The 15,053-nt window shown below is 37.6% G+C and overlaps 1 protein-coding gene across 4 annotated transcripts in view; it reads left to right on the top strand.

Annotated features, from left to right (window-relative positions):
• DOCK4 (dedicator of cytokinesis 4) overlaps nucleotides 1-15,053 on the top strand; it is a 256,201-nt gene that overhangs the window by 130,489 nt on the left and 110,659 nt on the right. For all 4 annotated transcript variants that reach the window (XM_055807173.1, XM_055807174.1, XM_055807171.1 and 1 more), the window contains exon 13: nucleotides 13,315-13,440. In XM_055807173.1, the coding sequence (XP_055663148.1) occupies nucleotides 13,315-13,440 (126 nt within the window). The remainder of the gene's footprint in view (nucleotides 1-13,314; nucleotides 13,441-15,053) is intronic.

Raw genomic sequence — 15,053 nt, 5'->3', positions numbered from 1 at the left:
GACATGATTTTTTTTCCAGGTTACAGGGTGCTAGAAACTTAAAGCTAGCAAATTGAAGATCAGTTACATTTTGAAAAGGGCTGTCAGGGGAGGGAGGCGAAGGGAAGAGCAGCCCAGAATTCCAGTAGCACATGTGGAAGTTGGAGAGGGAAAGAGGAAGGGAGCCATAACACCACTTTGAATGCTGAGCAACTGAAAGATAAACTATGAAAGGTTATTTACGGCAGACATGTGAAATTTGTTCCTCTGCTCTTGCTTAGCAACCTGAAAAAGCACTTAAAAGGCTTTTGCAATATGTTCAGATACTTCTGCTGACACCTCATGGAAAATATCGTTGTTACACTACTTTTATTTTGCCTTTGCTGTCTTTCTGTAATGAATGGCTGGTTCTAAAGCCTCATTAGCCTTGTCTGCCACCTTATAGTTGTCAAAAAAGGAGAAAGTCTTGCATTACAGGAGATATAGGTGAGTTTTCTCTCTTAGAAAGCATTGTAAGTATGAGCCAAATGTAGGAAAACTTGAATTTTTTGTTTATATCATACTTGCCCTTTTCAAATTACATTAACAAAACTTGAGAAAGGAAACACAGTAAACAAACAACTGCAAAGGTGCTTCAGGCCATTGTCCTCTAGGCTTGTTCCATCTTCAGATTCTGTCCTATACAGTTTCTTTCAGCTCAGGAGATTTTCACACTAAGTCTTTCGTTTCCACAAATTATCTCCTTGGGCTGAAAGAGTTTATCAGATATTTCATTATAATCCTCAGAAAAAATAATTCTTTCAGTTTTCTGGGGAAGATTAAAAAGGAACCTGAAATGTACTCAGTGTCTTGCCTGTAAAACACATATTGCCAGACTAAGCATTCGTGTCTAATATTAAACCCCCACTCCCCCCAAAAGTATTGTTTCTACTTCAACTCATGACAGTTCTTCAGTACAGAATCCTCTTGTGTCTTATTCTCAGCTTGTGTCTAAAAAAAAAATATCAAATAAAGGCAAATAACCATCACTTCTTAATACTGCCCAGAAAGAAGCAGAGGACAGATGTTCATGCCCTTTCTTCTTAGTGGATGCAGGAATGGAAGGACTCAGTCTCATGGATAATTTAACATTGTTTGCTGGAGTGGGAACTGGATTTTTCTGCATGAATTTGCAGCCTAACAGACTAGAATAGCAGGTAGTGGATCAAATTACTGTTCACCACTAGTCTTTGCAGCTGGTACCATGTGTCAGCTTACTGGAAGACACCTGGCTCTGCCTGGTGTAGGAGACCAAACCGTGAATGCAAAGGCCAAATTGTTTAGCCTTTGCTGCATTTAGTAGCATTGCTATTTCTTACATTGAGTTTTGTAGTTTTTGTGGAATAAGTACTAGTAGATCTAGATGATTTTGTAATTGTTAAACAAACCAGGTTTCACTAATATCTGGAATGGAGCTGGCTCTAAAAACTATAATATATTTTCTTAGAATTAGAAGCTAGTTACTTTGTTTTAAAATGCAAACATCTGTGAAAAAATTGAGTCAGTGAAATATATACTGCAGATACAGAAAACAGTTACTGGCTTCTCTCTAACCACATAAAATCATCCTTTATCCTCTTGTGGTATATTTTAGATAGTGAAACCTAGACAAAGTCATTGCTTTCATATCAAAGCTTGGGCTTCTGTCAAATGTCAAAATCTCTGTAGGGTTTGCAGTTCGGGTCATAATTGCAGATCTTCCTCTTCGGGTGGGACTGTGAGACTATACTCTGGATCTTTCTTGGGACTACGATAAATAAGTAGTATTGGGTGTGGGCTGCTTTTCTCTTTAATAAAGCAGGCAGTAACGCACAAAGTGCCTTGTAAACTGTTATTGATCTTATAATAGCTGCTTCATTTTCTCACAGAATTACTGTGCCATGAGTACACCTGTTGATTTTAAAATGTTTTGAAGTGTGTTTTACGGCAAAGAGCAAGAGAACAAGGCCAAATCTGGTTGTTATTAAACATGGTTCTGTTAAAAAAAAAAAAAAAAAGTAAAATAACTGAAATCAGAGAATGCTACTTCAATTTTACAGACTTATGCAGTATCATGGGTTTCTTTTTTCTTCTGATTTTCAGTAAGAATTTATCACTTGCAATTTTGTATTCTTGCTTATAGCACTACTTCTTTTCTTTTTTCCCCAGTTCTTCAGACTTTCAAAAGTTGAAAGGTATGGGGTTTTTTAACATAGCACATGATGATGGAGGGAAGGTCTAGTAATTGGAGCAGGGCTTTATGTCTAGTGATTGGAGAGTCCTTTGGGCTCTGAAGGCAGAGGGTTCTTGTCCACAACAATTATCCACTTACGACTGTGAGCAAGTCACACAGTTAAATATTGATGGTCCTTACTGTAATACCTACTTAAAGGCCATCAGCATCTTCCAAGTACCTCCTTAGGCACCAGATCTTCCTGTAGGTATCTAAAGCTAAGGTAATTTTCGTATCTGCCACTGCTTGAAGTTGAGAACAGGTGGGTAGCTGGACGCACCCAAGGACACCTGCACTGTCAGGATATGAGTGAGCTAGATTTAGCTGCTTGGGCACTAGGCTGAAAAAAAATGCTGGAGGTGATTGCCGTGACTCTTGTGCCTATGCTATTTCAGGGAATAGATAAATATTCACTGGGTTTACTACAGAAATTATTTACCCCAGTGTCTGAGACGTTCTTCAAAGACTCTGATTTGGAAAAGGATTTTCAGTCTGTCTCTCATGTCCCAGATGAGCATGCTAAACACTTGGCTTGTCAGACTTCCCTGCAGCAGCTATTCAACTTCGTATACAATCAGGAAATATTCATTATACCATGGGGAAAGTGAAAGTGGCTTTAAAGCCTGCCAAGTAGTGCATGATTTTCCTAAGTGTGATCAGTATTCATGTCCTCTTAGCAAATCCTATAGAGGAGAGTTTTAAACCTTGATCTTGTGTTACATGTAAATATTCTCCCCATTGAGTTAGTGTATTAAAAAATATTTAAAAAATTGTTGAAAAATGCACTACAGCTTCCCTTTTCTTTGAGAATTTACTTCAGTTTCCTAACATTCTCATATATAAGCTGTTGTGTAAACGCCGATTTAGATTCCCTTATAACAAGTCTTGAAAAGCTGCATGTGCCTGATGCAGTAATTCATGAGAGCTGAGACAAGGATACACATGCTTTTCAGTTGTTACAGCGAAGGAGGTGAAAATCCTTTCAAATCCTGTAGAGATTAAATAACTGGTGTAAGAAATTATAAATGTATCCAGCTGCTTTGTAGCCTTGGACTCTTTTGTGGATTCCACAAAAATAGCAAATGTAGTGGGAAGGCCTTTTCCTGTGCCATTTATCTTGAAATGCTCTGATGAACTAGGCATGAATGATGTAACCTAATTGCATGCTTACGGAACAGTGTTGTGTATTCTGGGGTGGCAATGCCAAAGAACTTATATTGCAGCTCCCCTGGAAAGACTAATTGATGGGAGGGCCTGAAGCTTTAGAGGAAACACATTCAAAACGGTGGGATTTCTCTTGCCACTCTTGGCTCGAGCATGTTTTCTTCTTTTTTTCTTCTTTTTTTAAAATATGGTGGCAGTGTTAATTTTTTAGCTGTTGTAGAGGGGGGCAGAATACAGCTCCTAAAATTACCTAAATCATATCCTCTTGCATACAGTTGAGGTCACAAAAATAATAAAATCAGAAACTAGTATAGTGTATCTAGTAGATTGCAGGAACGTGAATTTTTGAATACGATGGAGGCAAGACCTGGATTGGCAGGCTGATTTTAAGACAAATGCAGGTTGTGTTTCAATTTGTAAAAGACTGGCTGAAGTCTGTCAGCCACAAACTGTTAACTCCTTTCTTTACGTATGTTCAAAAATCTGTAGGCAGAGGGTCATCCAATGTGATGCTGCCTAACAAAAAGAGACTGGTCAATAATTGAGCAACAGCATAATACCCTGACTGAAGCATGGAGGACTCGAACCCCATGTTGTTGACAGATGTTTGCCAAGAATCCCATCATGAGGAAGGACAAACTGTCATCTTAAGTGGGGAAAGTCATTTCTCAAATCATACAGTAAGTTAGGTTGGAAGGGTTCTCAGGAGGTTATGTGGTCCCACATCAGTTCAAAGAGGAACCAGCTTCAAAGTGGGATCTAATTGTTCAGTGAGGCTGCTTATTCAAAGGCAAACTTCATTACACTGCTATAATTTTAATTAAACCAGACAAAGTAAGTTTCAAAAAGTAAACATCCTTTGGTTTAGGGAGCTATTGTTGCCTCGTATGTATAGTTTTTTTCCACAGTGTACATGTCAGTTGGCACTAAATCTCAGTCTAGATCAGTGGTCATGTAAGACTCAAAGAAGTCACAAGGTAGATCATCGCAATGCATGGACTCATCTGACAAGACACAGGTTCTGAGACAAGTACGGCAATGGGGACAGTTGGATAGAAAAAGCAGTGCATGCCTTGGGGAAATATATGTCTCCCCATGCCTATTTCCCTGCATTCAACAACTTATTGGCACTCTAATAATGTTTTTTCTCCATGGTTACTGTCAAACACTAAGAAATTAAAAAAAAAGGTGGAAAACCATATACTTTGTCTATTTCGTCTCCTATTACAAAAAGCAACCTTTGGCTTACAAATTCCTGGATTCAGAGGGGGGAGCCTGTTAGAGTAGTCGTTGACCTTGCAGTGGAGAAACTACAGAGACCCCGTGAAGTGAGATAACTGAGAAACATAATTTTTCCACACTTTTGTAGCTTTTCATCATAATGAAATCAAATACAGCAGGGTATTGGTAGCTCAGTATAAGTTTACAGAGTGCACAGTATTTCTAGAAACAGAGCTGTGGTAACTTAGAATATATTCTAGATACAAGATGTAGTGTGACTGTTTGCATGACACTACCCCAGCAGTTCAGTGTTACCCCACTCACAGTTGCAAGGAGAGCTGCTTCTTGTGAATCAAGTGAGAAATGTCAGATGGGAAACAAACTGTGTATTCCCTGCTGTGAGCAGCTATGGTTTTTAGCCACAAAAAGAAGACATAGGCTCACAATGGAGAACTGAGTGCAGCAACGGCTAGTAGAAGATGAGAGGGAAGGAGAAAAGGACTACTAACATACTTAACAGAGAAGATAGAACAAAATTAAGTACCTAACTTTTAGGTAGCTCCTGAGCATATGATTAATCACAGAGTAGTTCTCTGGTGTTTGTCTCTTTTCAGCAGTGTTCACAGATCAGTGGTGTTCTGAAATGTATTTTGCATCTACACATCACTAACATTTAAACAGCAAATGAATTTAATTATTTTAGTTCTACAACAATCTGTTAATCTACTGGTTTTAACCTTTGTTATATTTTGTGACAAGGAGATCATGTGTATTCCATTTTGATGTGTTTAAAAATCAGTTGTCACTGAAGGCTGCTATTTAAAAATAGTACTCATGTGCACTGAAAGATTAAATATATAATTAAATATATAGAGAATTTTGCACCTAAAATTGCTCCAGGATCATTTGGCCCTGATAACTTTGGCATATTAAAAAAGGCAGGTTTAGAGCAGCTTTTTAGACGAGGATTTGTAGAACTTTACTTTTTCAAGTAATTTTTACAGGATGGATGATTGTTCAGCAGTTTAATGTAAAACCGTTTTGCCTAATTCAGGAGTAACCAAATCTTTAAAATCTATAGCCTAATCTAGCATGTAATATTAATTATGGTGGTTTTGGGAAAAGTAATCATTAAAGGTGGCAGACTTATTGAGCAGTCAGATGTAATCGTGTGCATTTTTATAGCAGTTCAAGCTTGTGGTTTTGTCTGTTAAAGTTCTGGCTTTACAATAAGGATTTAAAAAAATCAAGTTCAGGGTGGGTTTTTGGTGTAGTTACCTTTAAGTGTCATTCTGTGCTGGAAACAAGGGCTCTAATAAAGTTAAATTCATACTGTGCTCTTGGGTGTTGCTAAAAGACTTGTTTTTAAAGAAGAAAAACGTGCTGTTGTGGTACTGTCAGGGACATCTTATATCCAGTAGAAGCTGTGACTTGCTGTTCATCTCAGTGCTGTGATTATAGAATCATAGAATTGTTTAGGTTGGAGAAGACCTTTAAGATCATAGAGTCCAACCCTTAACCCAGGACTTCTAAGTCCATCGCCAAACCATGTCCCTAAACACTGCATCTACATATCGCTGAAATACCTCCAGGGATGGTGACTCAACCACTTCCCTGGGCAGCCTGTGCCAATGCTTGACAACCCTTTCAGCGAAGAAATTTTCCCTAATATCCCATCTAAACCTGCCCTGGTGCAACTTGAGGCCGTTTCCTCTTGTCCTATTGCTTGTTACTTAGGAGAGGAAACCTACCCCCACCTGTGTACAACCTCCTTTCAGGCAGTTGTAGAGGGTGGTAAGTCTCCCCAGAGCTTCATTTTCTCCAGACCAAACAACCCCAGTTCCCTCAGCTGCTGCTCATGAGACCTGTGCTCCAGACCCTTCACCAGCTTCATTGCCCTTCTCTGGACATGCTCCAGCACCTCTTAGAGTGAGGGGCCCAAAACTGAGCACACTGTTTGAGGTGCGACCTCACCAGTGCTGAGTATGCGGGGTCAGTCACTTCCCTGGTCCTGCTGGCCACACTGTTTCTGCATGCGATTGAAACGGTACCCAGTTTAAACCCAGAAATTTCTAGCTAAAGCTACATAATGGGAATAGCTGGCTCATATTACCATCTTGCAGTTAGGTTATGTCTTAGCAGTGAGGTTTTTATAAGACTTTTCCAAAAATTCATTCTGCTTGCTACCATTGGTGTTGTTGACTTCCTTTATCTACTGAAGGAATACAAAGTCTTAAGACTACTTCAGATGATAACGTTATAGAACATATATGCGTGATTTTAGCTCTTCAAGGGTTATATTTACAAATTCATTACAAACATTACCTGGGCTTTTATGTTAGTGGAGGTTTGTTTTAACACTTTCTTTAGGTCCCAGTTAAAAATTTACTGTTTCTTTAGTTGAAGTAAGAGACGTAATGAGAATGCAGGTAGCTAAATTTCCAGTGCAGTGGTGTGAAAGCGGTTTGCATGGCAGAGCTGCACTTCATGAGGGAGAAAATAACAGGTGTTCACTGGATCCTGTTGTCTGTTATTTGCACTAGAAGCAATATAAAATACATATAATTGTAAAATTGTGTATTTTGTGCAATGCCTAATGTTCTAGTTAACAAAACAGTACATAAAAGTGTAATTAAAAAAAAAAATAGCAAGATGATTGACCTTTGCAATAGAACAATATAGCGTGGAAATGGGTATTGACATGCTGTGTATATTGTTTATAGCAAAGGGCATCAAGTTAAGAGTTGGAGAAGTTATTGCTGAGATCTTTTGTTGTCCTTAGACTAGGTGCATGTAATAGTCACGTAGCCTCCTGGTCCTCTAACCTTCAACCTACAGTGATTCTGGCAAGAAATACTTGAGGCTCTGCCACCTCCCTTGTAAATAAATTCCAAGCCAGTTTTCTTGTGATAATATAATGCCATTTGCATGTAAGTGTTTATGTTCCACTTGAAGAAGAGAAAAACCCCTGCCTTTCCACACTTGGCATTTCTGACAAAAGCCTGAGGCATGAGAGCTCATTTAATTCATGAGCTCCAAGAAAGTTGTCAAAATTTTGCAAAGGTTGTTTTTCTTGCATTCTTTTTCACTGAGCTAAAACCCCCAGAATTTAAAACTGAGAAGAGAGAGTTTGGACTTTTCCTTTGATAATGCAGAGTAATCACAATCAAGTCTTTAACAAGGCCTTTAACTGAACCTACCCCTCCGTTTTTTTTTTTTTTTTTTTTCCTCCTTTCTGTTCCCAGACCGATTTGTGGGATTTACTACCTAGATTTTGCTGTGGCCAAGTTGCACAAGATTTATACAATTGTTTTTCTCAGATCACATTAACTTAATAAATCATGTTTGCCAATAATAGTGTGGAAATCCACTGGCTTTACCTTTGCGGTGGTACTTTGGACACTTTAAACACTACCAGAAATGGGAACACCTGTATGCTTTCAGAATACTTTTAACACCCTTTGGCAGATATATTTGGACAGATGCCTTATTTCATTACCTTTCTTAAAATGCAAACAGTGTTGAATAGCATTCTGTCTGAGCTTTTTTTTTCTATCGGCTTCCTGAGCAGCTGCTAGGCATTTTCTTCTTAATATGATCTAGGATTCTCTGCTGCTAGTAGATAGAAGCTGAATGCAAATGCTTTCCCCTCCCCCCAGAAGCTCAAATGCAAATAAGTGGTCTGTAAGCATAATGAACAGTTGCCTTTTGTCATAAATAAATGCAGAAGTCAATAATGCAGTATAAAAGCTGTTTTAAGGTAAAACGACAGATCTGACCAAAAACCTGGAATGCTTATTCAGCAACTTGTCAATTTTTCTGTATTCTATTTCATCTGAATGATAAAAATAATCTGTAATGACCTGTGGTACAAGTTAATTGTGAGAAATTTCATGTGCTTGCAAAAGACATGAAAGCAGATCTGTTTGCAGTACCACACAGAATTTTGTAGTAATATTTTCAAAGCTGGAGTAAATAAAGAATAGCTAATTCAAGAGGTTTTAATTACCACCAGGGCAGTAGTTGTAATTTTTTTCTGGAGGGACAAAGATACACTATGTACCTAATTACAGAAAATGTGCCAGTCCTTCAGAGACTGCATAATAATTTTCATTGTTAAGTTTTAGCTCCTAATGTACAAGAAATGAAAAAAAATTATGGAGTTTTGGATAGATTCTAGGTTTCATAGATAGTGTAATGATCATATCAACCACAGTCAGATGTGGTGTATGGTGGCATGCTGCAGTTTTCTGTTTTGCTTTTTCCGTACACAGCTGTTCCATCAAGAATGCTCTGATTTTTTTCTAAAGCTGATCATTTTACTGTCTAGTGCATGAAATGGCTTCAGAACTAATGTTGACATACATCATCAGAGTGGAATAAATTAAAACTAAAGTATATAATTTTTTTTATATGACAGAGAAGTTATTCATGTTTCCATAGGAAGAGCATCAATGAATTAACTTTCTGTCTCCTTACACAAAAAGATTATCTCTGAATTCTTTTGATTGCGTTCCTTTTCCTTCAGTGTCTTCTCCATCTCTCCCAGATTGGCCACTGACCAAATTCTTTGGAATCCTGCTCCACCTTGACCCTGTCTCATTACTGTCTGGTGATCAAACCTTCCTTTCTAGGACCAGCAACATTTCCCCTCCACCTCTTCATTTCCTCTCCGTAGAGAAAGCTTTAATCACCTGTAAATTGAGTTTAGTTTCTAGCCGTTATGGTATGCAAAGTCTAGGTTACATTTTGGTGAGGAAGCTGGCGTCTTTCAACTAGTTGGTTCCTCTTCACTTTGTTTTGTGGTCTGAGGGAGTCCCTCTTCACTTCAACTGAATGTGCGACCTCCTGAAAATCTGAATTGCTCTGCAACATGTCAGTGTGTTTTAAATTATGTCAGTTAACTAATTGATAGTGAGTTAATTTCATTTGTAATAAGGATAAAAACATCAGTCCCTTGTAAAATGTGAATTATTCCATCTTTTTGTAGTACGTCGTCCCCATGGCTTTTATTTTAGATGGATGGTTTCTCAGTTGTGGTGGATGTCTAGTTTCTTTGGCAAGCGTATTTTATTTCTTTAGACCCATAAATACAGGATTGCTGTGGCTTGGAACTGGCCACTGGCTTTGCGTTTAGCTGGCAACACAGTCCCCATTACCTGTCTGGCTGGACTTGTCTTAGCCTGCCTTGAGATTTGTTCTGACTTATAAAAGCATTTATCTAATGACAAAATAATAAATTCCATCTCCTTTATTTTAGCTCTTGCTTAGCTTTGTACAGCTGTGTGGTGTAACCTTCTTTGGTATTAGATGTATTTAATAGGTAGTTACAACATGTAGTCACTATCTATCTATCTATAACTATCTATCTATAACCCTAGACTAAAACGGAACGTAGAAGAGTAAAGACATGTGACCATTACTGAGGCCTTGAAAGTACTGGCATGGGTTGACACTAGAGGCCTCAGACCTGTGAACAGCTCACCAGTGTCCAGTTACAGGTCATCAGATAGTGTGACCTTGAGAGCAGAAAAAAAACCCCAGTTTTAGAGGAAACAAAGAGAACAAAGAACAGATATGTGGCATATATAAAACACATCATAAATGATGAATGAAGATGTATTGCAGGTTTGCAGACCCGTGAAGAAATAGCAAAGCGTAGAACACATTAACAAACATAAAAGTCACTCCAAGAGGAGCCTAGACGGAGAAGAGGAAGAAACAGGCAACTTCCTACTCATCATGGCAAAGGGCTTGGGAGGCTGATAACTCATTCACCATACCTCACCTTCCAAGGTTGAAACCATTGACCTTATGACCCCAGAGGGACAGTGGAAGGGTGAGCCATGGGTAGATAGTAGAAAGACTGTGTGTATGTATGTTATTTTAACAGTATGTATATTGTTTAGAGTGCATCGGTATCATTGTAAATGGACTAATAATAACTCTTGACTAGACTGTTACAACTTCCATTAGACAACTTTCATTAGGACTGGCTTTTCACATACAGTGTGTTCCTTTTGCCCATCACAAGATCCTGAATGTAACAAATCAGTGGAAATTCAAGCAACCTATTCTCTAACTTGGGTATCACACCTCAGTAACAGTGTGCATCTTCTGATTTTAGGCTCTTAACTGCCCCCCCCTTGCATTTCCCTGCAAAAACTAGTGTTTGAGAGAACAATCAATGCTTAACTGCGGATTGCCTTCTTTGCATTGGTTATATGAAGTCCATATACTCCTAACTTTTAGCGTTTTAACCAGATTTATCAGATCTTCTGCTTCCCTTCTTGTCAATTCCCTTTTCATTTGTCAGCTGGATCCTCAGTGGTAAGATTTGTTGTTTCCATTCTAGTTTAGTTTTACTCTTTCCTATTGTACTGGACTGTTTTTAAGCAACTTTGCTATCTTTAATCTAATGGTCTTCATTATTCTGAAGAGTTGGGGGTGCATACCATTTATATTCCGAAGATTTATTCAAACTATAGGTAAAATGACTAAACCGTGTTTTAGGTGTGTTCACTGAGAGATTTTCTTGATGCTTTTGGACACAAGAAGATAAGTTTTCATTTTCTGACAGCAAATGGTGTGAAATACAGAGCTCTTAATATCTTCCTCACCTTGCGTGAGGAAGTACTTCAAATCCTGACAGGCAGCTTATTTCTGAATTTAAAACTATTTTGCCATTGGTGAGGAGTTTTTGACATTATCTCCTTTTTGAGCTAAATAAAATTTTTCAAGGAAATTGTGGAATTTGTGCATAAAGGACAACTGGATTTGAGGTCTTCAAGTTTTGTTTAGAAAACACAATAACTTTACTCAACACCAGGCGGTGTACAGTATCTGATTAACGCTGTTGTGGTTGATCTGGAGGAATGGCAAATGTTTTTTTAGGTTTCCAAGGAAACAGTGCAATAGGGCCATATGGGGGTATGAATATACATATGTACGTATAACAATTTCTTAAAATATGGAGGAAACAAGATTGGAGGTGGACTAGATATCCATATTTATATATGTGAGCTGTACCAAGCCTAGCTTTTCCCATCCAGCAATAAAGAACCTTTCACCTGCTCTAAAAGACTCGTGAGTTTTGCCTGTATGACTTCCTACCAATCTCCTGTACCATCAGCTGGCCATAATGTAGTTGTCTCATCTGCACCAATGATAATTGTCACTGCTACCTAAAGGTTGTTAACTGGGTAACCACAGAAGCATTCCCTTTACCAAGACAAATAATGTCCATGACATTAAATACAGTCCTTAAAATAAAAGACTTCACTGAATGCTTTTCCTTGTAAGATTTGTTTATGTACTCAGTTGGAGATGTGTAGGTGAGCTGTTTTTTATCAGAGAATGGAAGTCTGGTCAGTGTATCACATTCTCTGGAGTTGCCAAAATAAAAAAAATGTAAGTGTAGGAAAGAGGAAAAAAGATAAAATTGTCCTGCTAATTACATCTCTGATCTCTTTAGTGCAGTAGCCTGGATAGTACAGATTTCTCAAGCTCTGATTTAAGAACTATCAAACTTCAAGTAAATTTATTCGGTTAAATAGTAACATGATTGTAGGGGAAATTTCTTCCAAAGCCCAAAGGACTGATGACCTTGTTGTTCAATCTGTGCATACATGTTATTTACACAAGTTTAATCTAAAGTTAGTTATGACTCTTCCGAGTTGTCTGTTTATCTCCAGTTGTTCAGTGTGTATGAAGAGTTTACTCTTATCTTCTCCTTGATCTGCATGTTGACACGTGATATACTGTTGTAATGTTGAAGGTCAGGGAAAATCAATCTTTACAAGATGTATTAGCCTGACACTTGCCTCGGTGATTATATTTGAAATAACCAAAAGGCATGCCTGTTGTTTTTGTTAATCTCAGCTGTAACGAAGTATACTGTTTGCAGTTTGTTTGTATACTGCAGATATATTAGAAGAAGTTACTCTTTCTTGGTTCTAGAGGAATAAATTTTGGAAAATTATTGTATGGCCGCTATTGCATTTTGCATGTCTTCTAGCAAAGATAGGAAAGAGCAAGACTGATTACATCTGATGAATATTGAAAAAAAATTTTAATTTCAGTTCTTGTGAAATTGCTGTACCTAAGAAAAAATTATTATGCAATATTGGTTTAATAGTTTGTTTCATCAGATTTTAAATTAATAAATTGTATAACTTTGTATCAGATTAAGTGATGCATTGTAATGGGACTTCCATTTTTCTCACATAGATGGGGACCATTGTGTTTACACCTTTTCTTGCATGCCAATGAAGGCAGCATTGTGTTGAAGGAAGTGAAAAAATGAAATGGTAGCAAATATACTGATTGACATTTCTCTAAATTGAAGTTTTTATAATTCTTTTTGCAGTTAAGGCCTCAGTCCATCTCCATTGAGATAACTTTGATCTAATGTGTCATTGTAGTTCAGTTACATATCAGTAGTGATTTGCTACTGCTTTTTCAAGGGTTGTTTGTTGCAAATTGCTTTCAAGTCTCTGTTGGTTTCTAGATGTTGGTAGCCTTCCCAAATACAGAAAAAAATTGAGGTGAGCTGGCCTGGTATTACTGAACTTCCTTTGAATTTTCTGAGTTCTCAGGAATGCATATATACTTCTAAGTATATATAATATTTAAGAAGTAGTGATTACCATAATCTGTTTGAATGTCTTATTTTTCCTTGTTTTTCTCTTCATTTTCAGGTCTGGCAGTTTCGCTTCAGTTGCTTCATGGAGACATAGAACAAATTAGGAGAGAGTATACATCCAGGTTTACCCATGGAGTATCCATAACAAGGAAACTAGGTTTTTCCAATATTATAATGCCTGGTAAGTTTAACAAGAAAAAACACTCAATAAGCAGTAAAAGAACTAGTGAGAACTAGTGAGAAATTACTTAGTTTTCAGCAGATTTCCAAACAAATACTGTATTGTAAAACTTCTTAAACTTTTCCAGAGACTTTTATATTAGTGTTTTTCAGATAGATAGAAGAAAACTGAGTCCCAGTGGCCCCACTGCATTATACATTGTATAGTTAGCTATATTGATGCCAAAAGGGCATAAAGCCATAGCAGCCTTTTTTGAGAGTTGGAACCCCATTTAGAGAAGTGAAGATGATTGAATGCAAGACTGATGAGCTCTGTGCAGAGAAAAAGATAACCAGCAAGAACTTTATGATCTTAGGGGCTGGTAACTCTCTGAATAAGGATTCACAGACTTTCACTGACACTCTACAGCTTCTGGTTTCATGTGGTTTGTGTCTCAGACACTGGAAATGAAGACACTGGAACTGGATAATAATAGGGATGTAGAGACTTTATTTTAATTATATGGTATGACAAAATGTGCAAATACTTAAATAGATACTAAGGAAGGTAGAAAAATCGTGTCAATATGAACGTGAAGAAGCAAATGTAGGAAGAAAATAGCATTGATAGCTATAGTTCCATCCCTGAAATGAAATTAAGTTTAATAGGTTGCTGGAAATTATAAGGCAGATGTCTCTTTAAAGGAGAAGCATAGTTGCAAGCAGACTAGTTTGGCATGATTATGGTGTTGTGGTGTTGCTGAGAAATGTTGCAGGGAGGAGCTCACATCTTGATTTCCGCTGAGTCCACACACAATGCCTTGAGTCTCTCAAATGTAAATCATCCTCATGACTTTGCAGGTTTTAACAGAGGCTACCTTCTTAAAGATCTGTCTTTGCATTCATGGGTACCTAAATCAGAAGTAAACTAAGGTTCTGAGGCAAGAATAAATAAGCTGCAATACTTCACTAATCAAGGAGGTGTTAAATAGGCATTTAAAACTCAGTAATGAGACTCAGCTTTAGCTATGGGCACGTATTTCTCTTGAACTTCTGCCTGAAACTTGATAACTGAGATTTCACTCTTGTGTTCTTACTGCCAGTTAAACATCTGTCCTTCTGCATCCTTGATCAGTACTACTAATCACTTAACACATACACAGAACACAAGTTAATAAAACAGTTTTAGCATTTTTATGAAAATACTCTGCTGATGTGACTGTAGTATTTAGAACAATAAAACACGAGTCACGTGCCATTTAATTTGAAAGCAGATTATGTATGTTTAATGGAAGCATTCAGTTGAAATCTTAGGGCTTATTAGCTAGAATTTCTCTGTTGTATTACTGTTGAATTTGTAATTTGAATCAAATGACCGTTATAGATAATATGGCTGATACAGTGTATTCAGTAAAGACTGCCTCCATGTTAACTCCCATTAAGAAACCCTTCTCCATTTATCTATATTTAATGACCTTCTGCTCTGTTACTAAATTTTCGAAGTTCTATGCACAGCTCTTGTATCCCCTCACCTTCCAGTTGTGAAATAATGTGATGTACTAGACTGTGAAAAACATGTTACAGCAGACTCTGTAGTCAGCTGCTGGAGGAGTTTCTCAGCTCAAAGAACTGTGT

Source organism: Falco peregrinus, chromosome 6 (assembly GCF_023634155.1).
Source record: "Falco peregrinus isolate bFalPer1 chromosome 6, bFalPer1.pri, whole genome shotgun sequence".
In the NCBI taxonomy this organism is placed as follows: Eukaryota; Metazoa; Chordata; class Aves; order Falconiformes; family Falconidae; genus Falco; species Falco peregrinus.
This window is presented reverse-complemented; position numbering and strand designations above follow the sequence as displayed.